A 23,068-nucleotide genomic window follows, 5' to 3' on the forward strand; every position below is an offset into this window, starting at 1 on the left:
CTTCCCTTCAAGCCATGACCACACCCACTGAACGTCCGACTCCGCCCTAATCTGCAGCCTGCAGCCGGGGGTTCTCTACGTTCAACAATTTTGACCAACTATTTCAAACTGCCACAAGATGGCAGTATTGTTCAGGTCTTAGTTTGAGTTTGTCTTTCCAGTAATTATCCATTAATAAAATGTGCCAAAGCACAACATTATTAAATACTGAGCAATTTAATGTCATATGCCACGTGCTTTATGTTTAAATTGTAAATTTATCAACATCATAAATGACCTGTAGATACTTAAATTGGCTTGTTTATGTTGAAGGAGTAGCTAACATGTTTAAAATTAAATTCTCTGTAAGTAAAATGTTGAACAGCACAAATGTGTGCAGTTATAGGAATATCAAGTTTCAACTTGCATTAACAACGTATACATAAATTACAGTAAATACAAAAATAAATAAATAAAAACTTTATTTTTTTCTTTTGCAGGCTACGATTCAAATCACACTCATCAAAATTCATAAAAAATACAGCAGACTTATTAACCTGTCTTATATGTTTAAATTTACCTGGCTTAGAGTCCCAGCACAGCATGAATTAAATATGCTGACAGCACACATTTTTTCTTTTTTTGCTAACTCATCTGTGTTTTTGTGCAATTTCAAAAGAAGCCCTCTGTTGTTGTTGTTGTTGTGTTTGACTTTGTGCCCTGATTTATGCAGCACAACTCATTACATGAATCTAAAGCTACAGGATAAGTGAGGGTAACAAATTACTTTTAATTCCACTGTTCTCCATCTATAATCTCCATTAATGACACTAAACCTTCTGTTTTGTTCATTCGTTTGGACTTTAAATCTGCACGTGAGGCAACAAAGGAAAACCCTCTCAGCCTCCAAGACTTAACTCGGTAAGTATCCATAATCACAGTAAATATTTGGAATACTTCACCATCTTTAAAAGTTCTAATATGTGCTGCTTAAGGAAATTGTCAGGGAGCTCCAGGGGCCTTCAAAACTTTAATACTATACATTTCTGAGACCTTTCAGTTATTCTCCTCTGAGTCCTGAGATAAGATCTTTGTTTTGTGTAACAAACTTCTCAAATAGGAAAACCACTAATAGATTATTATATAAATCACCTGCTTAAAAGAGAAACTGAACAAGCATGATATGATTTCTTTTTGGAGATGATTTCATGTAAAACATTAGAATTTATTTTATATTACCTTGGACAGCTATTATAATTAATTATTTAAGATGTTTAGACAGAAAATATATTTAAGTTCACAAGAATAGTTTCAGGAAATGAAATTATATTAATTTAAATGTAAATGTGCTTGTTTCACCTCCTGTGTTTTCTGTAATCTGAGTAAAAAAAAAACAACTAAAGGTTATACATAGTTTGAGGTTCAAATAATTTATTGTCAACAGCTGAACAACAAAAACAAACATACAAAATAGTCCAACACACATAACTGCCTTGTTAAAGTCATGACATTAAAAACATAATGTTACAAATATCCTCTGCACACATCACCTTAAACTTCCACAGCAGCGCAGTTGTTGTCACAGCAAAACGCAACGCAGTAAATCTATTGTTCACACTGACTGTTGGTGCAAAAGAGCAGACTGAACATAAACCAACACTGTAAAGAATACTTTATAATAAAAGATGGTATAATAAAACTTGACTTTAGCTTCCTATTCAGCATTTAAATGTAAAGCATAAACATACCAGCKGCTTTGACTCTCTTGGATACAGATATGCACAGATGTTATCAATGAAATTATTAATAAATTAAGCCGGGGCTTTTCAATTATATTGCTTAGTGGGCCACAGTTACTCAAAGCCAACAGCAGGGGCCAGGGGTGGCGCTGTTGCCCAATGGTGGTAGGGGAAACGCTGCATTATGTAAAAAAAAAGAACAAGTATTATTATTTTTTACCTTTTAAAATGGCTTATTTTGTTGCCCTGAAGCATACAATTTAAATAATGGATTCAAAATTCAATAATAATAAAAAAATCTTAAAACTGGCTGGCCGGATGTTGAAGGGCCCCGAATTAAGCCAATCATGTCATTAGCAGGGTGATGCATGAAGAAATAATAAAGGATATAAACCCAATTAGACATAGAGCATTTTTTCAGAAGATCAAATCTGCATTCAAATATGCTAGAAACCACTGAAATAACATTTGTGTGATGCTTCCAAAACATTAATAAATGTTGCCATAAAATATTCCACCTGTTCAGTTTAGAAGCTATAGCATCACACAACATAAATTTAAACTGGCTTTCCTAAAAGTGCTTTCCATTAGAGAAAATATGATGTAAATGTGGCATTTAAAGTTCTGTTTTTGTGCAGAGTTTTGAAAAGCATTAAAATAGATGTATCTGTATTGGTCCTCATATTGTATGTGAGCTACAGGTGAGGTCAAAGTGAATTCATGGAACAGAATATTCAGTCAGGCAGGCAGGGCAGCRGAAACCCTTTAGGTTTCACTTGTCGCTCATTTTGTTGTGGTTGTRGAATCACCCAATACAAKCAGATGCATTAAAAATGGTGCCTTRTATTGATGCAACACTCAGGAGAGTTGGTGGACTTGAGATGCAATTATCCCAGAGTTTGGGGATATGTGTTATTTCCTCTACTTAAACTGGCATTTCTTTTCGTCCATTTTTGTCTGTGTCAGCCCCGACAGTCTCAGTCTGCTCCAGGTTCTCCTCAGCACTGCAAAYGCTTCGCTGCGTCACGTTAGAGAAAAACTTTTGCTGCGACTGGGTGCTGAGGTCCAGCAGGTCGAAGGAATCGGAGGAGAAGAGGCTATCCTCGCTGACCACGCTGGAGGGGCGGCTGCGGCRGCCCTCGGCGGCCCCTGTGGCCAGTAGGAGATTCTGCAGAGCCTCCGGGAACATTGCGAGGGCCGGACAGGGCTGGGACGGGCTGGGGCTGTCGGGGAGATCCAGACTGCAGGAGAATTTGCCGTTCCGTTTGAGAATACCCTTGCGTCGCCTCACCGCTTCTGTGCGCATGGCGAGGCTGTCCTCTGCAGCTGGGGAAGGGGTTTGCTGTTTGTGGGAGCCCGACTGTCCCGCATCGCCATCTTTGACTCCCGCTTCGGAGCCTTTTCCTTTGGCACCATTACCCGACTCGCCAACATACAAGTTCTTCAGGATTCCTTTCTTTGGCATTTTAAATGAAGGCTGACTGAAYGCAGAAGGATGTGGAAGGCTTCTGGGCAAGTTATCCGTGCGCGTGTGAGGAAGCGTTTGTGTCTGATGAGGTTGGGGGAGTGTGCCGCACTGCTGAGAGGAAGAGTTCTCCTTCGTCGGGTTGTGAAAGACCGAATCCAAGCTCCTCTGGTGTTTCAGTATGCCTTTAGGCTTCCTTCTTTCACCGCTGGAAATCGAAGAGGCAGCTGTCGAACAAACACCGCCACAAGCTCCCGGGGAGTTCTGGGGAATGACGTTCTCTTTGCGGGACTTTCTGAGGTTCGATATTCCTCCATGTATCCTTCCCAACCTGCCACAATCGTTCTTCAGAGGAGAGCTAAAGTAAAACGTCTCGGGACAGGAGAGGTCTGGGGCCTCAGGGTCGACAGTCATGTCGGCAGTGGCGCCGACCCGATTCTGCCAGTCGATGTAGCGAGCCAGCAGGGGGGAAGGGCATTCTTGGTGCGGCGATGAAGGGCAGTCACACACGCTCTCCTCATAACCCCAGTTCACCCACCAGTGGTTGGCCACGTCTTCTATCGTGGCCCTTTCGTCTGCTCGCACCGTCAGCAGCCAATCAATGAGAGCACAGGCGTCTGGAGGGAACAGAGTCAACTGTTATCTTTCTAACAGCTTCACAAACAAATACAGTTAACACACGGAGAAACTACATCCGGCACTTTAAAAAGGTACAAGAAAGGACACTGTAAGGGTTCACCTGAGGGTGGGTTGGGTCTGCGATAATGGCCCTGGCTGATCTGCTCTGTGAGCTTAGCGTGATTGGCCCCATCAAATGGCATGCTGCTGTAAATCAACGCATACAGCAGAACCCCCAGAGCCCAGCAGTCCACCTAACACAAAAACACAAACAAAAACAAAGCTTTATAAAACCTCTATTACTGATACATACGTGTATAAAGAGAAAACAGGCCCTTTAATATAATTTGAATTTTGGAACCAAATTGACCAAATGTACAGGTTAATGATTGTTGCAACACAGTGTGAGAACTCCTTTTACTTTACTAAACAAGAAACATCCACACAAATTTATGTAAATGAGGAMTGGTGGCCCATAGACTACAGAAGCTGAGCCTGAGGTCAGAAGGTTGTCGCTTCAACTATCTGGACTGACAAGTGCCCCACCCTGGGCCCTTGAGCAAGGTCCTCAACCTCCCAGGTAACCTTAAATGGCAGCCCTCAGCTGAGAGAATTAATTTTCCCCACTGAAGGACAATAAAGGTTATCTAAATTTAAGATAAGTCAATAAAATACAGCATTTTAAAGAAATGTGACTTAAAATTTGAAATTAATTGAGTAACAATTACTCTGTACTGGTAAGTATGCTTTACTTAATACTAACTGGTAAATCAAAGTAGTAAAATATACTTAAAAGTGCTGGTGCAAATTGTTATGAGGATTTTATTTAGTAAATCTCGCAAGTTTTTCTTTTCAGTGAATGCTGTTTTTTATTTAMGCATCCTTTTTCTTAGAAAAACATTTAATAAAAGAACCTAAAAGGAACAGCTTGATTGTTTTTTGTTTTCTTTTTTCCTTTTTTTTAGTCTGAGTGTTGACTCACCTCTGGTCCTTGGTATGGCAGCCCCTTCACTATCTCTGGGGAGGCATAAAGAGGACTTCCACAGTAGGTTTGCAGCAACGAGCCCCTCTGGAAACAGTTGGAAAGGCCAAAATCAGCCAGCTGCAGAGGAGAGATGAAGAAAAGCTGGTTACAACTTTGTGGATTCCTTCTAGTCACAAACTATTCAACACAGTTTAACCTTTATTAAATATTTGAACAAAAAGATGGAAACAAATATGATGAATAGCAACCCACATGACCTTGTCAGTTCTGCTGCAGCAAATGTGGACTTCAGCGTGCATTCACATGATTTTAAAACTGACCATTAATCACACCATGAAAGCACAGATATGCAGGTGTGCCTGTGTTCAACACACACTTAAACATTACAAAATCCTGGACAGATGCTGGATGAGTGTGTGCAGCCAACATGGAGACATGTAGTGAAAGCAAAACAACTCAACACTTTTTTGTTTCAAACGATAATCCAAAAATAGATACGGTAAGAGGAGCTTCTGCCAATGTGAGTGTGTGAGAGAGGAAAGAGAGGAGCCAAAAACACAGAGCTRCTCACACTTACGCAATGGAACAATCACTCACTCAAGGCTGCGAGGAGTCATACACACACGCACACACACCTTGCTATCTGAAAAGATTATGAACACGCACGCTACTCGGGACCTCTGGTGTTAAAAATTTTCAACATGACAGCTTTATTTCCAGAAGCACACTGTAGGTGTACTCACAGAGGACGAAACATTTAATCAGAGGCAATAACAATAACAATGTGTAGAAGGAACACATGCCACTGAATATTTGGGTCTGTGTTGTTTGTTGGGTTTCTGTTCTGTTGTTTGGAGGTGACATTACAGCTAAGGAAAGCTGCTGGAAGCAAACAGTAGATAAAGCAGCCATCAAAGAAAAACTCAGAAAAAACTCCTGTGGCCTCATGTATAAACGGTGCGTACGCACAAAAAAGTTGCGTGCGCCATGTTCTACGCCCACGTTGGGATGTATTAAAACCAACGTTGCGTGAAAGTCTGCGTATATTTACGYACACTTTTCACCTGCCGTGAGAATGTGCGGCAGCCACACAAAGTTTTTCAGTCGACAGTTTTAACCCACAAACTCATGAATTTGACCTGAATCCACAAAAATACGACTCTGTTGTGTTTTCTTCATGTAAGGAGCGTCTGAACACGGTGTTAGATTTTTATTTTAGTTTGAGTTTTTATTGTTTAAACTYGAACGATCATGAAACTGAACCCCAGGACAGAAAACCATCTAACTTCAGACAAGAAAATAGATCACGATCAAAAGAACCTCAGTCCAGTCTGTAAACTGTAAAGCTTTTAAATTGTTGTCACGTAGTTGGAAACACACGCAGAGCGCATGGCCTGCGGAGCGCACACACAGCTGAGGAAAATAAAATGTGTGTGAATAGTCTAAGAAACATTTTTAATTTTCACTGAGAAAAAAAAACGATGTCAACTCAGCAGATTAATTCAGAACAGCTCAGCTGTGATGATTCCTCAGCTCCACAAGGCGCAATTTATTGGTGCAGAAAGTTGTGCGTATGRATCAATGTCAGTTGTTCCCAGTCCCACGCCATGGCAGAAACTTGCAGCGCTGCGAGTCCAACGCATTCTCACTCCCCCAGCGTCAACATACTGTATTGGCGCTTGGTCAGGTAGTCTTTTGTGTCCAGTTTTGACGTGCCGGGTACCCCCTCGCGTCAGTTTTTTACGAGATGAGGCAGAGGAGGACGGGTGCATTGTTCTATTTTTTTTTTACAAGAGTAGGAAATGCGCGTTTCTTCACATCAACTATTTAATAAATATTTTTCTAAGTTCTACMAAAGTCATAAGTTTYTCTGTGTTTACAGTCATTTATTAAAGACGTAAAGGTGGAAATATCTCTCAGCCTTATGCGCCGTTGAAAATAAAAGCACACGCGTGTACACACCAACACCCACACACATCTTTGCGAGTGGCAGACTCATTTTTACACCCCACTACTTATTTAGACAATTTTCCCACTCATTCTCCATTTAATTTATAGTTTTCCTGCATCTAAAAATCATTTCTGATCCCACAGAGAGGACAATCTGAGGAGAATCTCACACGCTGGACACATTTAYATCTATTTTACACATTTAAATGGAGGCGTGTCAGGGGAGGTCTCAGGTGTGTTCAGTTCCACGTTCATTGGGATGTATAAAGGAAAGGTGCACAGGAACCTGCGTGCGCACGGTTTTATACATCTGAATATTTTGGTGCGGCGCACTTTTCTAAATGTTCGTACATCAACTTTTAGTGTGAAATCTGTGCAATTCTTTTTGCATGAGGCCTCAGAATTTCTGGATAACAGGTCAATCATGGAGTCCTGGGGTCTCATTTATAAAGGATTGCGTGGAAACCATACTAAAAGTGAACGTACGGCCAAAAGGCGGAAATGGCGTACGCCAAAAAAAATTCAGATTTATAAAACCATACGTACGCACGTTTCTGCGCATCTTTCATTTATAAATCACAGCCTCACGTCAGAGTTTGCGCACGAGGTCCCGCCTCAGGTTCTACCCTCTACACGCCCACATTCAACCATAAACAGTCAATGTAAAGTACCTCATGAATGTTAAGATGTATTTAAATCAGTCAGCTGATCAATGCCAACAAAAGTGATTGGTTCAGACACGCTCCGTTGTGCGTCTGGAGGATGACAGGTGCTGACTGACAGCTGCTCACGTGAACAGAATGTCTGTAATTTACACAGATTTTCCCTCATTTTGCTTTAGAGTAATCTAATGATTTTTATAAAAAACAAAAATAAAAAACCACAGCTTCAATTCAATCTCCCATCAGAGCCTGCAGGACGATAAAAACAATAAATTCAATTAAATAAGTCAGGTAAAATTAGAAATAAGTCCCCCGCTCTTCTCCTCGTCCTCTCCCCCTCCTGCCTGCTCTGTTACCCGCGGCAGACCCCCGCCCCGCGCGCGCATGCATGCACACACACACGCTCGCACGCACGCATCCCCCGCGCGCGCGCGTGACAAACACGGACTGGATACACGCGCTGCGCGTGTATCCAAAGCTTTTGCTGTCCTGCTKTTCTTATCGGGGAGGGGTCTGTATGGGTCAGGGTCGTCTAAGGAGGAAGCAGATGAATGGAGTTGCGCACGGGAACTTTTATTTAAGTCTGATTCTGAAGGTAAATCAAATATCCGACAGTGATCATTACACAGTGTGGCTCTAATTCCTCACTTCACCATCTGTGTCGCAGTTTCCCGTCTCCAAAATGAGCGTACGCATGGGTCAAAGCTGGCGTGAGGCACCGCACATTTTCACGTCAAGTTTGGATTTTATAAATCACAACCTTGGCGTAAAAAGTGGCGTACGCAAGTTTCTGGGCTCAAATTGTGCRTACGCAAGTTTTATAAATCCGACCCCAGATCTTCAAAAGCAGAAGTGGTGAGCCAAGACTTTTTGTAGAATACTTTTTCTTTGCAGGCATACATGGGAGCATTTAAAAGTCAACGTGGTTTGGAGTCAAACCATCAACCTTGTGACTGATAAACACTTGAACCCCTGAGGAATGGTCAAGCAGAGGCTTTTTTCATTGGGACAACCATTAACTGAAGTTTAGTAAAGTACTGAATTGAAGGTTTTTATGTGAATATGAGCACATTTCCTCTTTTTTAACCACGTTTAAGTGAGCTAGCCAGCCATCAACCAAAATTACATTATATTTATCTAACAAAAACAGATTTTAGATTGTTGTTTTCTAACTACTTAACATTAAAATCTCAAGCGCACACTACAATGATGTGACCAAAACCCTTAAAGGTCTAAAAAAAACATTTCCTCTTCTTTTTTCTAACGTGCACGCCACAAAGTAGCTGTCAAGCAGACATAACACAAACATAAGTTCCACAGAGCGTTGGTCATTGTCTGGTGCACATGCTGTGAAATGCCAGTTCTGTGAACCTGTGGTTATAAAGTATGCACTGAATGAATAGCTGATGTTTTTTTTAAATTATTATTATTTTTCAAACAGTGTGCCAAGATAGCAGCTGATTCCACTGCATTGCCCTTTGGCCATGCACAGCTCCCATATAAGGACTGCAACATCCAAATCAGGCAAAAAAGGAAAAAAAAAAAAAGCCCGGGTTACTTTATAAGACCGTCCACTATGTTTATTCAGGTTCAGTGCGAACGGTATAAAAACATTACTGCGGGCAGAAAGAACTCCAGTTTATGCTCAGTATGTGCACGTTTATTTTTAGCGCCGAACATAGAAGCAGTGGAAAACAACTGCCTCCTGAAGTTTATTGATGAGGATAAGAAAGAGCTCATGATGTGTTTAACGCTCAGGATCAGCCATGATTTAAACTAGGTACTTGTTGCAAACTTTGAAATCGAACATAAAAAAAGATTACTGGTGCATTTTGAAAGTGTTCTCCTTATCCAGATCTAATGGATATGAAATTTTTAAATTCTGGGTATGCACTCGATGTAAACAAAGCACTTGGCAGAATCCAATGAAAACTGCGAAATTTGAGTCATATTATTAACCTTTATTAGACTGGATGTCATCTGTGTACAGAATCACATGATAGTTGGCATTCAATCATAGATTTTGCTTACAAATTATTAATACTCATTTTCCCATTAACCTTTATTATTAGCAAAAAGTGGCAGGTTTTGTTATTTACTTTAACAGTTTTCATGACACTGCAAAGAGTACCTTGGACAGGAAGCATTTCAATTTTGTTAGATAAACTTCTAAATGTAAATGTGTTTTTGAAAAGAAAACATCATTAATTTTCATAAAACCATCTGGTTTATTGTATCTGTTGGGGTTACCGTTTAATCAGAGTTATTGAACCCCCCAAAAAGATTCAGTGATTTGTCAAAATTTTTTTTTTCAAACAGCAAGGTTTTGCTTTGGTTTAGTGATCGATAAAAGCAACATTGAAAACACATGATGTAGTAATTGTGTGTAACTAAATTTAGCCCAGCAAAGTCACAATTATTCAACACCTACATACTGTATTTAAAGACTCACATTTTTAACTTCCAAATTAGGTCAACTTTTTCTGTCACAACAACTCAAGTATGTATAAATAAACATTTTTGTTGTTTAGTGAGGTGTTTTTGTAATTTATTGTCATCCACTCTACAAAAATGTCGGCCAAAGCTGAGGGGGTTGGAATATTTTTGATTGCAACAGTATATCATGCAAACCCGGAAGACTCACCTTAACATTAAAGTCTTGATCTAAAAGGATGTTCTCGAGTTTGAGGTCTCGATGCACGACACCGTTCTGCAAGAAAGAAGAGGAAAAATTGTTTTTACCGGGCTTGCTGAACTTGACATAGATTATTATAACAGAGGAAAAAATTCTCCAACAGGAAGATCAGATACAAAACGTGTAGCCGCCCGATGCAAAGAAACTTGSAGGAAATCGTCTTTTCCCCCCAACTGTTTCATCTTCGCCAGTGCATTTAATGTGGAGGAAATGAGCCCTGACTTTTTAGAAACGTTTCTGTGTGTTTAAACTAAGCACAGATTAAAATAAATAAGCATATTTTCCTAACTGGATTATTTTTACATCTACTGCTATTGCCAGGTCAAACATCTTTCATTCTTCTCTTGAAAAACATCTCTGTGTTCCCTGCATTCCTCCGAGGCACATTCAATAATTCATTCATGCCAGAACGTTCCTGTCTATTTTGAGAGCGAGCATTGGGGGGTGTGGGGTGGGGGTGTTAGGAAAAATACCCCCCCCCCCCACCTTCCCTACTAACCACCAGAAACTGGCTGCTCATTTGAGTTTAATGGGAGGAATTTGTGAAGAATCCAAACAAACAGAAACATCTTTGTCACGCTCTGCTCAGCTGACTGTCAGGTGCAGCTCCTGTGCATTACCAGGATATTTGCATCTCCTCAGTAACTCCTACCCCCTTTTTTTTGGCACGTATCCTAATCTTGTGTGGACAACAGCAATCAAAACAAAGAAACAAGAGAAGGATTTGTTTCTTTGCCAAGGCATACAATATGAAGGAGGCAGGTCCTGCAACTGTGTCAGTGTGTGACGGCAAACAGCGAGTCAACGCCTAATAAGATCTTAACCCAGAGAGAGCTGTAAACTAAAGTCAAGTCTCGCCACAATATTATGATTAGGATTTAATGGATTAAGCAGGAAAGTATTTGCTCGATTCACCACTCGGCACGTGCCCATATGTGCTGCCCCCGTTTCTGCTCCTGTCCTGTGGCACGTTTGACGAGCATACCTTGTGGCAGTAGTGGACGGCAGCTGTGATCTGTCTGAAGATGCTTCGGGCTTCTGGTTCTGGCAGTTGCTTCCTCTCCTGGATGTAATCGTACAGCTCCCCTCTGCTGGCGTACTCCATCACGATCACGATCTTGCCCCGGCTCTCGAACACTGTCCACACAGAACACAAGGGGGTTATTTTTGTCCAGTTTTACACTCAGTGGATGTTCCACGTTTAAACATATAGAAACTAAAAACCGAATAAGTTAGAGTGGAAYGTTTGACATTTTAAAACCTACAGCATCAAGAAYTGTTCAGTCATTTATTTGTTTACTYGCTGTCATCARCTATGGTTTAAATGGTTAAAATCMGAGAAAAGKTTTCATAAACACCTGCAGCTACAGGTGGTGATATTTTTGTCTGTTTGTGAGTATACGTTTGTCTGTTAGCAAAATATTTCGTSAYTATGGACAGATTTTAATGAARCTCTCGGAAAGTRACCACTTGATGTCATGGGCGTAATTTGGGGGGACGGGGGTGTTAYGGGGGTTATGGCCATCACAATGATTTCATCCGTAAACTCCCCAATAAATTTACATCATTTGCTCTAACACAATAGAAAATAACTATCTTGTTGTCTTTAGGTAACTTTGACCTGATTCAAAATTTATGATGTCATATATGTACATATTAAGCATAATTGCTGATAATTACAAGCAGGGTTTTAGTCAGCTCTTGTCACATTTGTTGAATCATGTGTTGTAAATTTCCCTTGCTAAATTGTAGTGCATCAGGTAAATACATACTCTTGGAAACATTAGGAAATGTAGGTATGTTGTGTAATACATCCTAAAATTGTAAAATATTTGCAACTGTTGTTTAGGCTTTTCTTAATGGTTAAACTGACGCGGAACAGRAAAAAGGTGCAGAGYAAATACAAAGAAAACAGGAAAGTTAATGAAAATCATAGTAAAAACATTACAATGTATTTTAACCCCAAAGTGTCCTGAATCATTTTACAATAAAGGATRGGCAGACCTAAAGTTACGTCCTTGCTCGATCTACATCTAACTTTCTTAGTTGTCCTGATTTTGCAAAAGAAACGGCTTGAACTCAGCCAGTTTTACATATATGGAGCAAAAGTCTGGTGTGGTATGAGCATTATTCCCAACACGTGCACTCAGCACTATACGTTGCATAGTATTTTTGTTTTGGCATTAACTTGTTTATCTAAAAAGTATTTTAATTATTCAGACAAAGCCAGGCTAAAAGGAATTATAGTGTCTAGTGCATAGTCTATAGTGTATAATRTAGTATCATTGACTGTGACAGAACATTTGACCCATAAAATGATAATTATTTGATGCAATACTTTATATTTGYTAAAACTTGCAGGTTTGCGGCACAAAGCAGGAAGCTACAGGGCTTTAAACAAACAAGGGGCATTTAGCATTAAGTCATCATAACTTTTATTCTTGAAATGGGATTATTGCCAGCATTACCCCCATGACACTTTTTACAGCTTTATACACTGTCTTACCTTCATGGAAGCGTGTGATATTGGGGTGTCTGAGTGAAGAAGTGATCTCGATCTCTCTCTGGATGTGGATTCTGTCCAGGTCATCAGTAATCCGCTCCTTGCGGATTGACTTGATCGCCACCTTGGAATGGAAACATGCAGCTGGATGTAAAGACTTTCCACAAAAGACTGTTGTTCTAACACATGCACTGATCGATCTGTTAATAAGGATGGTTAGCAWTTTTTTAAAGAAAAAATAAGTAACAAAAAATACCCAATTTCTCTACACACAGGTTTCAGCATTAGGCCATCCAATRGGAGCTAAATCTTCAAATCCAGTTTTATTTTTACTTGTCCTTGGTTAATTTTTCAGATAATATAAGCTTCTTGCATCACATATAAAGTCTTCATTTGAACAAAGACATACCAGTGCACACATACTCCTAATGCACAAATAAAATCTTAAGGTATTAAAGGTGATTATGTGGGGTGTCCAATGAAGTCAGCACACTCAGAAGCAGAAGGATGACAGCTGCAGTGTAAACTCTCTGCTTCACTAATCCCAGGATCTCACTGTACCCGAATGTAACCCTCCCCACCCCCCGCCCCCCACCCCAAAAATACAAACATACACAAGCACCAAAACACACATCTCAACATGATAAGTCTCCCTGTCACAGAAATAACACCACATTAACACAAGGAGGAGGCAGACAAACAGGCACCTGACGGTCTGATTTAAAATACTCTGGACTGAAATACACAATGAGCAGCAGGAGCCTGAGAAGTGTGGAACAACAACAAGTCAGTCCAGGACACGTACTGTGTACGAGTGAGGCTGACATTCAAACACAAAAAAAAAAAGGATCACACTGCAGCTGATCTGCTCAGCCCCCACAGGGTCCCCTGTTGTCCTGGCCTCTTTTCAAGGTCACAGACTGCCGCGTTCTCAGCRGCGGGAAAAACATCTATGAGACACCGGAGGACACAATTCACACGCTCCGTCAACTGCAGCGCTTACGCAATGCAAAACACTCGCCAGTGAATTCCTGAGACCGACCTGACCTTCCACAATTGATGAGGTCGCTGTGTAATGAAGGAAAATTGTAGCTTTTTTTTTGGTTCACGTCTTCTTTTAAAATTAATCTCAAGGCATTTTCAGRGTATTTTCCCACAAACTCAGTCACTCCAGGCTGCTCCTTTAAGGCCAGAGATTATGAGTTTGCACCGCATGCTGTATACTTAGTTATCAGCTGAGTGATGCTTGTCCAGCGTTGGCAAGCCAAAGTGACATTCTGACCTAAATAGCTGAGTAGTGTGAGGAAAGATAGGGAGGGAGCTTGAAGGRAACTCAACAAAGAGCTGAAGGGTTTTTAAATTCTATCATCCCAGTAAGTTACATAAAAGTTAACAAGGTAAAGTTTTAATGTATACTTTTTTAATTAAATGCAAAAAAAAAAGGCAGAAATAATAATAAAAGACTGAGTTAAAGGTTCCAACCTTTAGGAATCAGACAGGGTCATGGTCAGTTATTAGGTCAACTTGTTTTTTTTTTTTTTACCATAAATGTAACACTTTAATACTTATACACAAAACTTAGGAAAATAAAGTTAAAAAAGAGACTACTTGTTCAAGTTTAGGATTGTTTGCTTGAAACAACTACAATGCACATTAATCAGTTATGAGTACAATTAGCTCATCCTGTAAAAATGCTAAATTTAGCCATACAGACTCATTTTCATCTGGTGGCAGGTTGATGGTAAAAAGTGAAGCCTGTGATTTAATATTTCAGCCCTGGGGTCAGACGCGAGTCTGAACCCATTCCTGTGCTACAGCTTGTAATGAATGCAGTTCAACATAAAGTTATCTATATTTATTTTCTCTAAAAGTAACATGTCTTATCCAATCATTTAAATATAAGCATCTCTGAAAAGTAATAAGGTCTGACAAATACTTAAAAAAGCATTTTTTTTTAGTAAAGTTGGCTTAACTGGTTGATTTCTTTTGGTATAGCCCTGTCACAGTGGATGCTAGGAGAGATGCAATAATGTCACACAAACCACGAATTTGACTTCTTTTCAATCAGCTCAGGTGTGACCAATGTGGAGTTTTTTAAATCAAAGATGTCATCTTAAATAACAGGCAAACTGATGATGGATCAAACAATACATTGAGTAAGGGGTTTAAGTTAAATGTTCTCTATTTCAAAGTCACAACTCCTTCAATATGAATAAAAAAGTGGATTATAAATGAGGTGGCTCGCTCATCGTGTCATTTCAAAAAGAGTCACTTATGTGTGGCAGAAGCGTGAGAATGCATTTCCTTTTATGATCTCACTCTATTGTGAGCCAACATCAAAACTTTCCATAGTTGCACACAAGGATGTGATGATGATTCTAAACCTGTCGTTTGACAAATGTAGGAAACATAAGCAGCTACTGCATGACTCATTAAAGAACAAGTGGGGGTAGAGTGGCCCACAGGCTGTGTTGTGAAAGTACAGACAACATGGAGGTACAATTTGCACAAAAAGAGGCACAGACACAGTAGAACAACGTTTCTTTGCTCTTCTGCCTCCTCTTCATCTAACTGAATGAGCTCCAGGGCTTTGATCGTGAGGAAACACAAAACTTTACCCATTTGAGCAACGATGGTTGTTTTCAAAGCAAATGCATGTTAGAAGCCATAATGAGGGATGATAATGTTTTTTTTCCCTCACAAATATGTTCCCATACACAAATATGTATCCCAAGARTCATTAAAGCATCTGCAGAAGATTTAGCGGTGGGATTACTTCGGATCCTTGCCAAACAAACCCTGGGCCTCACCACTCAACTAAACACAGAGTTGTTCCTGTTGTGGCCAGGAGCTGCAGATCTGTGCCATGTCTTACTGAAGGGGAACTGGACCAAAACAAACAGAGGCACTGAGGCTGTAATCTGATTTCTATTTCTTTAATCTGCCTTAACTATTTTGCCAGAGTAAAAAAAAAGAAAAAGTTTAAGGTGGAATTTGGACACATCTTTGTGTTGTCGTGAAAAATTCCCTTTCAATTTAAAGAACCCAAATTGATGTTTTTGTTTAACTAAATTGCTGAGACACTCATTTGGAACAGACAGATCTGTCAGCTTAACTGTGAGCGACAAAGAACAGCTTAATTGATGAAATACCTGCTGGAAAAACACGTTGTGTGCTAATCAAATTAAAGTAGTTAATTTAATATCAGAGCAGCACGTTTTCTTCATGACCCAGATATGAAGACAAGCGCAGCTCTTCCATTTTATTATTTGCATTCAATTTGTTTCAGCCCTCATGGAAACAGAACAACAACAACAAGCTGCTGTGAGGTTTCTCAGGCAGTTTTTGCTCATTTTGCTTTTTAAAAGCACCTCCTTTCCCCCTTTGCTCTAAAAACCACCTCTTCCTCCACCTCCTCACCAAACTCAGACAACAGCCCCCTGGCCTTGTTCCCAAAAATAATGTCCGTTTTGTTTTAAAGAATCCTTGGTATGCACCGGCTAATGGCTCGAGGAATTCAGCTCTCCCCCCGCACCCCTCCCTGCATCCTCATCACATCACATAGCTGCTCTCATCTTTTTCCATGTTCTCCCTTCAACTCTTTCACTTCCTTCTTCACAAATCACATGAAAAAGACTTAAAAAAGGTCATCCGCGTTATTCAAAGATGATCGACTTGTTGTCACGTGTTGCCCAGATGTTGGCTTTGAACACGTCTAAAAATAAGAAATAAGAAAACAATCATTCCTTGAAAGAATACGCATCATCCTCACCAACTTTGAGACTTTTAAACTAAAATCTCATGATGAGAAATGACATAACTAATTTTGATCCATCCTAAAAACATTTCTGCATAAGTTTACGCAATATGGCAAGGAATACAGTATGTGCTTTAAATGACTCAGCTGCTACTGTACCAAATTATGGAACAACATCCATAAAACTGATGTAGTTACAGACATTTTTGTGTTGGATTATGATGTGGCAAACATCTTGATTTGGATCGACTCCTGATGTTAGTCAGTTGCACATGTAGATCTAATGAATGCTTTCTGTAAGTTTCTTTAAACTCTCTCTAGTGGTTCGTCAGATATTTTGCTAAAAGACACATGAACACACATACACAGATATAGGCAAATATATTATCCCGTGCATTTCAAGTCTGTGTGCTCTTGTCAGTGTTTATGACTTGCAGTGAAGGGTCAGACTGAGGCTGAAGGAGGTCTGTCGTGTTGAATTTTATCCCTTTGTTCAAGTGCTGAGTGAGTCAGACTAAAGGCATCTCAGCTGGGCAGAACAGGAAGCACAAACTGAGTTCAGCATCCCAGACACACTGAAACACACACACCAGCCATAAAGAAAAATAATAATAACCAACATGGAGACAGTGGAGCTTAAACCATGCAGTTCAGTTTCTTACATCTCCATCTCGATGGCCCCAACAATATTTTATTCATTTCATATTTTATAATTTAGTTTAAAAGGATCCAAACCATGACTCACCGTTCTCATGGTGGCTTTCTCCACCGCCTTCTTCACTTTCCCATAGGTGCCTCTGCCCAGGGTCTCCATCACCTCGTACCGGTGCTTCAGGTTGTGTTTGTGCTGGTGCTTCTTCACCTCCTCGGTGTCTGCGCCTCCCCGTCTCCTGTCCGCGCTGCAGGGCGGCCGGCTGTCCATCTCGCCCCGCTGGCCGCCGGACGCCGCGTCCTGCAGGCGTCCGAGCTCGGAGCCGCGGCTGGTGCTCACTGCGCCTCCGCCGTGCGCCTCGCGTCTGCCCATCCTCCTCCGGAACGTCCGGCGGCGCGTCACCTTGTCAGTAGCGGCCCCGAGTGAGCTCTGTGTGGGGAGCAGCGCCTCGAGATGCCCATGTAGGGGGGGGGGGGGGGGGGGGGTACGCGGGGGGGGGGGGGGGGGGGGGGGGGGGGGGGGGGACGTTAAAGCGAGGATGTGCTTGGAGTGGGAATAAACTCGAAGAGACTCGTTTGCTTCATGTTGGCAACGTCTTGTCTCGGTTCTGAGCGCAGCAGCAACAGGAGGGATGAGAACTACAGGGAGGTGGAGCAAACACAGCAGCATCCAGGCGCGTCACCGGGATCATTTCGGGTTTCCGACGGAACATGTTATTCTGACTAACAGGGGAAGAAGGAAGCATGCACGGAATGTCCTGTCCTGTCCTACCAACCAGATTCAACCTCATCACTCACACTTTTATTTATAGATGCTTCACCGGGCCGAAAAACATCCGTTTATGAAAGAAGCAGGTTTGAAACAGAGACTTTAAAATAACTCAAAAACACTGTGCGACATGATGAAATGTGGGCATCTTTCACATCAATAGATTAATTAACCAAAAGTGACCACATTATAAAAAAGATTATAGGCTTAAAACATGAAAACAAGCAGCTAAGATAAAAGTTTTAAAAAGGTGAGACACTTTTTTTTGTTTTTACCATATTCACTCAATCAGTAATATTCATGTATTTTCCACAGCTCTTAATTCAAAAGGCACATTTTAGACAACTTATGCTGACTTATAAAAATTTTGTTAGGAATGAATGACTGCTTTTTTTCAAACTTATTAGCATTACAGTATAAATACGTCCAAAACAGGCTTCCATAGTTTTTTTTATTCCATCTTCATCTTGGAGAAAACTTCCATAAACTGGCATTTTGTCTGAATTGTTATAATGTGACAGGGCCTAGCGCTGTGATGATCTGTTTTTTCAGTAGTTTTCTGTTTTCTTGCTTCGATCCCTGTGTTTCTACCAGTAAAGTTTCACAGTTAGTCTCTGCTCCTCAGTCCATACAGTATTTACATCAACTTGCCCCCTCTTTCACCTGTCACGGCTGCAGCCACTTCGCTCATCAGTCCCAGTCCTAAGAATCTCTCAGTCTTCATTCATTCACACCACGTCCAGTTCTCTGTACCTCCTCAAGTCTCCAGTATTGGGTCTTTGTTTTGTTCTGTAAGTTTATTTAGTTTAGTTTAAATAAACTTTAATTTCTTCTTAAACTTCTTGAGTCAGTCTGCATTTCCTTGGTGCAAACTCATCCAACCGTGACAGCGAAACTCACTGACTGCAAATCTAGCAGACGTTTAAAAATGACACTTGGACACAATGTTTTAATTTAAAGGGATTTACTTTATTAACATTTACTTAAATCAATATAGTACATTGTGTCCTTCTTGTCAAAGAATATGGCAATTTTGAAGAGACATTAAAAACTTGKTTTTTTTTTTCATTCTGCTTGACATGTTATTGCACAACCAGGGGTAATGAGAGGCATTTCTGTAACTGTAGCCCACTGACAGCCTCACACATGTCTCCATATGTTTGGAAATTATACTCTGTGGCAAAGAAGTTACTGTTTGGGTGCAGTTTAATGTTTACAATAATCTAAGTTACATTTAACACTCATGGAAGGAAAACAAGCTTCACTGCTTTAAATAAAATACTGTTTGATTGATTGACTACCTTATTTAATTATGGCTATGGCTCAAAACTGAACCCTGTGTTGACAACAGTCTCTTTGTGTGGCCTGKTTGTTGGTAAAAAAATAAAATACCCCAAACAGTGCAGTCCTAATGCACCACTGATAACAAATACATCTGTTAAGTAACAGAACATTCTGTTTATTACTCAGAGACGTGTTAAATCAGCAATAAATAAAAAAAATTAAGCAGCTTAAAACCAAAAACAAACCAATGATACAGCACTGAGAACACACACTGTTTTCCTTCTTTGTGAAAAACAATAATTTATCATTTGTTGTTCCCYGAGACAAGTAAACAGCCATATTGTGCAACACAGACATTGAGATTTGTCATTTTGTGGCTGTTCTTGTTTCACCCTTCCATTTGTTTTCATTTATGTGGAGATTTCTAATTGTTTTAAATCACTTTTATCTTGAAAACATTCTTTTCTTCCTGTTGTGTTGTGTTTTGTGTTTAGACCAGCTTTTCGTCACACAGARCCAGAGAGAGTAGTTGTGGTGGCACCGATTCCCAGGCCACCTCGGTTGACGAGTCACTGCATGTGTCGATCAAGCCAAACTGAAAAGTACGATCGAAAGACTCACGGGTCCAAGATTTGCTTTGATATTACCAATCTAGCAGCCAATCAAAGTGCACTAMTAAGCTTACATAATGTACAGTTATTGTTGCTAATCTTATATCTTAAACACAATAGCAAACTAYTGACAATATAAAAAACTCAACTCCCTATAGAAATGTCTCTTACAGCAACATTGAAAGATTTGCAATTAAATGAAGAATCACAATAGCTGATTTGTAGATTATCTTTGTAAAGGATTAAATGTTATATAACATTTAGTTCAATTTTTACTAATTTTAATAAATAAAATCTCCCGTTTCATTCATAGATCTCATGTCTGTTTGCTGAAAGCTATAATTTTGACTTACATCGCTAACAAGGAGGATCCATGCCTTGATGACAACATTTTGTCTGCGTATAAAAAAGAACAAGAGCAAATATGCATATAGGTTAGGAAAATTGTTAAGAAGATATGTTGCTTGGGCACCAGTTTCAGAAAACAGTATAGTTTTCTTTATGTACCCCTCAGAAAAAGCTTGTGCAATGTCTGGCTCCACCCCCTTTCACACATGAATTGATTTGAGTACAACTCACCTGCTCTGTATCAGTCATCACTCTTCTTAAAATGCATGATTATTGTTGTGTTGTTTTCTCGTGTACAGCTTGATTAGCATGAGGTTCTTACACACGAAGTTGCAGTTTTTAAAATAAGCTTCAGGTACAAGATCAAGGTTCATGTMTACCACAGCACACTTGTTTTAAAAAAGCGCCTCCAAGTGTGTTTTCTGCGTGTTGCAATGACGTTTCAAATGTCTGTGCTGCTTCTTTATTTCCACYGATGTTGCTGTGGCAGCTCATTTTTGACTAATTGCTTCCATTCCTCCAGTTCTTGGCTGCTTGTCTGACCTGCAGGGATGCCGGTGGTCCGCTGGGAGCTGCTCGCTGCCCTGCTGGATGCAGGAAACCACATCCTSCAGACGGAGCAGTGGCTGATGTTCGCTTGGCCTTTTCTGTTACACAAAGTTCTTGCAGTACATTCGGCCTTTAAAAAAATGTGCATTTGTTTCTTATTCACTACATTGCTCCACCAGGTCTGAAGCTAAAATACAGAAAAGCCAGGACACATTGTTCAAGTGAAGGTTTATAAGTAAATCATACACATTAATTGTTAGTCAGTGAGCTTCTTACAATCAACCAAGTGAACMACTAAAGCAATGACAAAAAGAGAGCACACGTTCGCAGTACAAATCAATTGAGTCAAGACTTTAAAAGGGTCAATGTGGGTAAGAAGACGTTAGCGAGACTAATCTGTTCTCAACACACGGAGCTGTGAGTCGGGCGTCCATGTCACGGTCCCAGCAGGCCGTCAGGAGCTCCTTCATCGCAGAGCCCTATAAAGTTTAACAATTATTCAATGTTACTGTTCTTGCCTAACTAAAACATGTGCATGTGTGTGCAGAAGCAAAGCCCCATATAATAAATACCTGTGATAGCGTCCCCCAGTAATCGGGTATGATGGGCCTCTTGTCCATCTCAGACACGATCAGAAAGAGCCTCTCCTGAGTCACACTGGCTTCCAGCTCCAGCTGATAGGGCAGCAGATGCTGTGGAGCAATGCCACCTGCAGATGAAAGCACACATTTGCAAGTTAATTTTGGTCTTCAGTTTGCAGCAGATGTCTTTGCAGCAGAGAGTTTAAATCAGAGGTTCTCAAACTGGGGTCCCTGGACCCCCAGCGGTCTGCAAGAGGTATCTTGAGGGTCCTCAAAAATTTTTACTAAAATTTTAATTAGTTTTTTTATTTTTAAAAATGCATGGAGAACAATGAACTAATAAATCAAACATAAACTTAATGAAAATATATATTCCTATGGCATTTAAGGATTGAAATGACAATAAATTATCTTTTAAAACAGCATGGGGTTTATGAGGGGGTCCCTGGAATTTTTTTCGCCCTTGTAAGTGGTCCCCAGACCCAAATGGCTTGAGAACCCCTGATGCCTCAGCATCGACAATAAACCTGAAGTGGTTGATTGTTTCCTTTAAAAACTAAAAGAAACCCCACCGACAGTTTTTTGTGGTGTTTCTTTTAACCGCAATATATCTAAAAAACACTGACTAACCCTCAAATAAATCAGTGCAGCGCATCCATATCTCCCACAGAATCAGTCCCAGTGCGTAGATGTCCCCCTGCATGAGAAAGGAGCTGCTGCTCAGGTTCACAGAGCCGTCCAGGAACTCAGGAGGCATGTAGTGCAGCGTGCCGAACTGAGCCTGACCCTGCAGAAATGTGACGTTCAGTCTTTATACGTAGTCGATATCCACCGTGCTTTTATTTCGTGCCATCTTGTCTCACCTTCATCTTTGTCACGTGGTTCTGCCAGAAACGATAGCCTGAGCAAAACCGCAGGACGGTGGAGGATCCGAAGTCACAAAGGGCACAGGTGCCATCTGCTTTCACCAGAACATTGAAGCTGCTCAGGTCTCTGTGGGCCACAGGAGGTTTGTGCACACCTGAAAAAAAAAACAACACACACACACTTTACAAAGTTTCTTGTTTAAATCTGCAGTTTGAAAATTGTTATTGGCAAATAAAAGGTGGCGTGAACACTAGATGATCACTCTCGTTGTGATAAATCCTGTGTGAGGATGAGCTCACACACGGCCTTCTTTCTGTGTGAAATTGCTACAAGACACAAAGTTTGGTTGTGTGGAATGCTGGTCAGTACCATGGCTCCGGAGGTCAGAGTGGAGATAGGAAAGTCCCTGCGATAAGGACTGGCACAGCTTCAGTGACATCATCCAGCTGCTGGTGTGTTTACACAGGAAGGAATGAAGAGAACCCTGAAGTCCCAGAGACAGAGATTATTCACACACTAACATTTGGCTCTCTTGTACGACGGAGTATTAGGGCCACACAACGAGATTTTTTTTTAAATTACAAGAATAAAGTCATAATATTACAAAATTAAAGTTGTATAAAAATAGTCATAGTATTACAAGTTTAAAGTCATAATACTGTAAAACAAGATTAAAGTCGTAATATTACGAGAGTAAAGTCGTAAAGTACGAGTTTAAAGTTGTAATATTACGAGAAAAAAGTCATAATATTGTAGTCTTTACACGAAAAAGCATGCAGTTACCACTGCTTTAAAATGAGGAGTGTTGAGCAACTTGTCAAGTTGTTCTTTAGTATTGCTATAAATAAATAGTTAAATCTTTTAGCACATTAGCATCAAATTATCAGTAGCAGGACTCGGAAATTTTACAAACGACTTAAAACTGAAGCCATATTTTTATTAATGGATGCATTGACGGATTTAGTCGAAGCGTAGCTAATTTGGATGAAATCATATTAATCTAACAGTGATGAGTCATCATTGACTACTTTATAAACACAGACACATGGCTGTAC

The 23,068-nt window shown here is 40.3% G+C and overlaps 2 protein-coding genes across 2 annotated transcripts in view; both read right to left on the reverse strand.

The window, feature by feature from the left end:
- Nucleotides 1-1,390: 1,390 nt before the first annotated feature.
- On the reverse strand, nt 1,391-17,485 carry LOC106523805 (NUAK family SNF1-like kinase 1). The gene is made up of 7 exons (XM_014017367.1): nt 17,099-17,485; nt 12,600-12,720; nt 11,079-11,230; nt 10,043-10,108; nt 4,784-4,903; nt 3,923-4,055; nt 1,391-3,800 (listed from the first exon to the last, which is right to left on the reverse strand). The coding sequence occupies exons 1-7, from the start codon at nt 17,375-17,377 to the stop codon at nt 2,644-2,646; spliced, it is 2,028 nt and encodes a 675-aa protein (XP_013872821.1). The 5' UTR covers nt 17,378-17,485; the 3' UTR covers nt 1,391-2,643.
- A 3,302-nt stretch (nt 17,486-20,787) lies between these two features.
- The window catches only part of LOC106522493 (bone morphogenetic protein receptor type-2), a gene marked incomplete at its 5' end in the record, with an annotated part of 5,486 nt that continues 3,205 nt past the window's right edge, over nt 20,788-23,068 (reverse strand). Inside the window, 5 exons of the mRNA XM_014015519.1 lie at nt 20,788-21,044; nt 21,138-21,274; nt 21,777-21,933; nt 22,010-22,167; nt 22,383-22,497. Coding sequence (XP_013870973.1) covers nt 20,928-21,044; nt 21,138-21,274; nt 21,777-21,933; nt 22,010-22,167; nt 22,383-22,497 — 684 coding nt within the window. The remainder of the gene's footprint in view (nt 21,045-21,137; nt 21,275-21,776; nt 21,934-22,009; nt 22,168-22,382; nt 22,498-23,068) is intronic.

The sequence above is a fragment of the Austrofundulus limnaeus genome, unplaced genomic scaffold (genome assembly GCF_001266775.1).
Source record: "Austrofundulus limnaeus strain Quisiro unplaced genomic scaffold, Austrofundulus_limnaeus-1.0 Scaffold3, whole genome shotgun sequence".
Taxonomy (NCBI): Eukaryota; Metazoa; Chordata; class Actinopteri; order Cyprinodontiformes; family Rivulidae; genus Austrofundulus; species Austrofundulus limnaeus.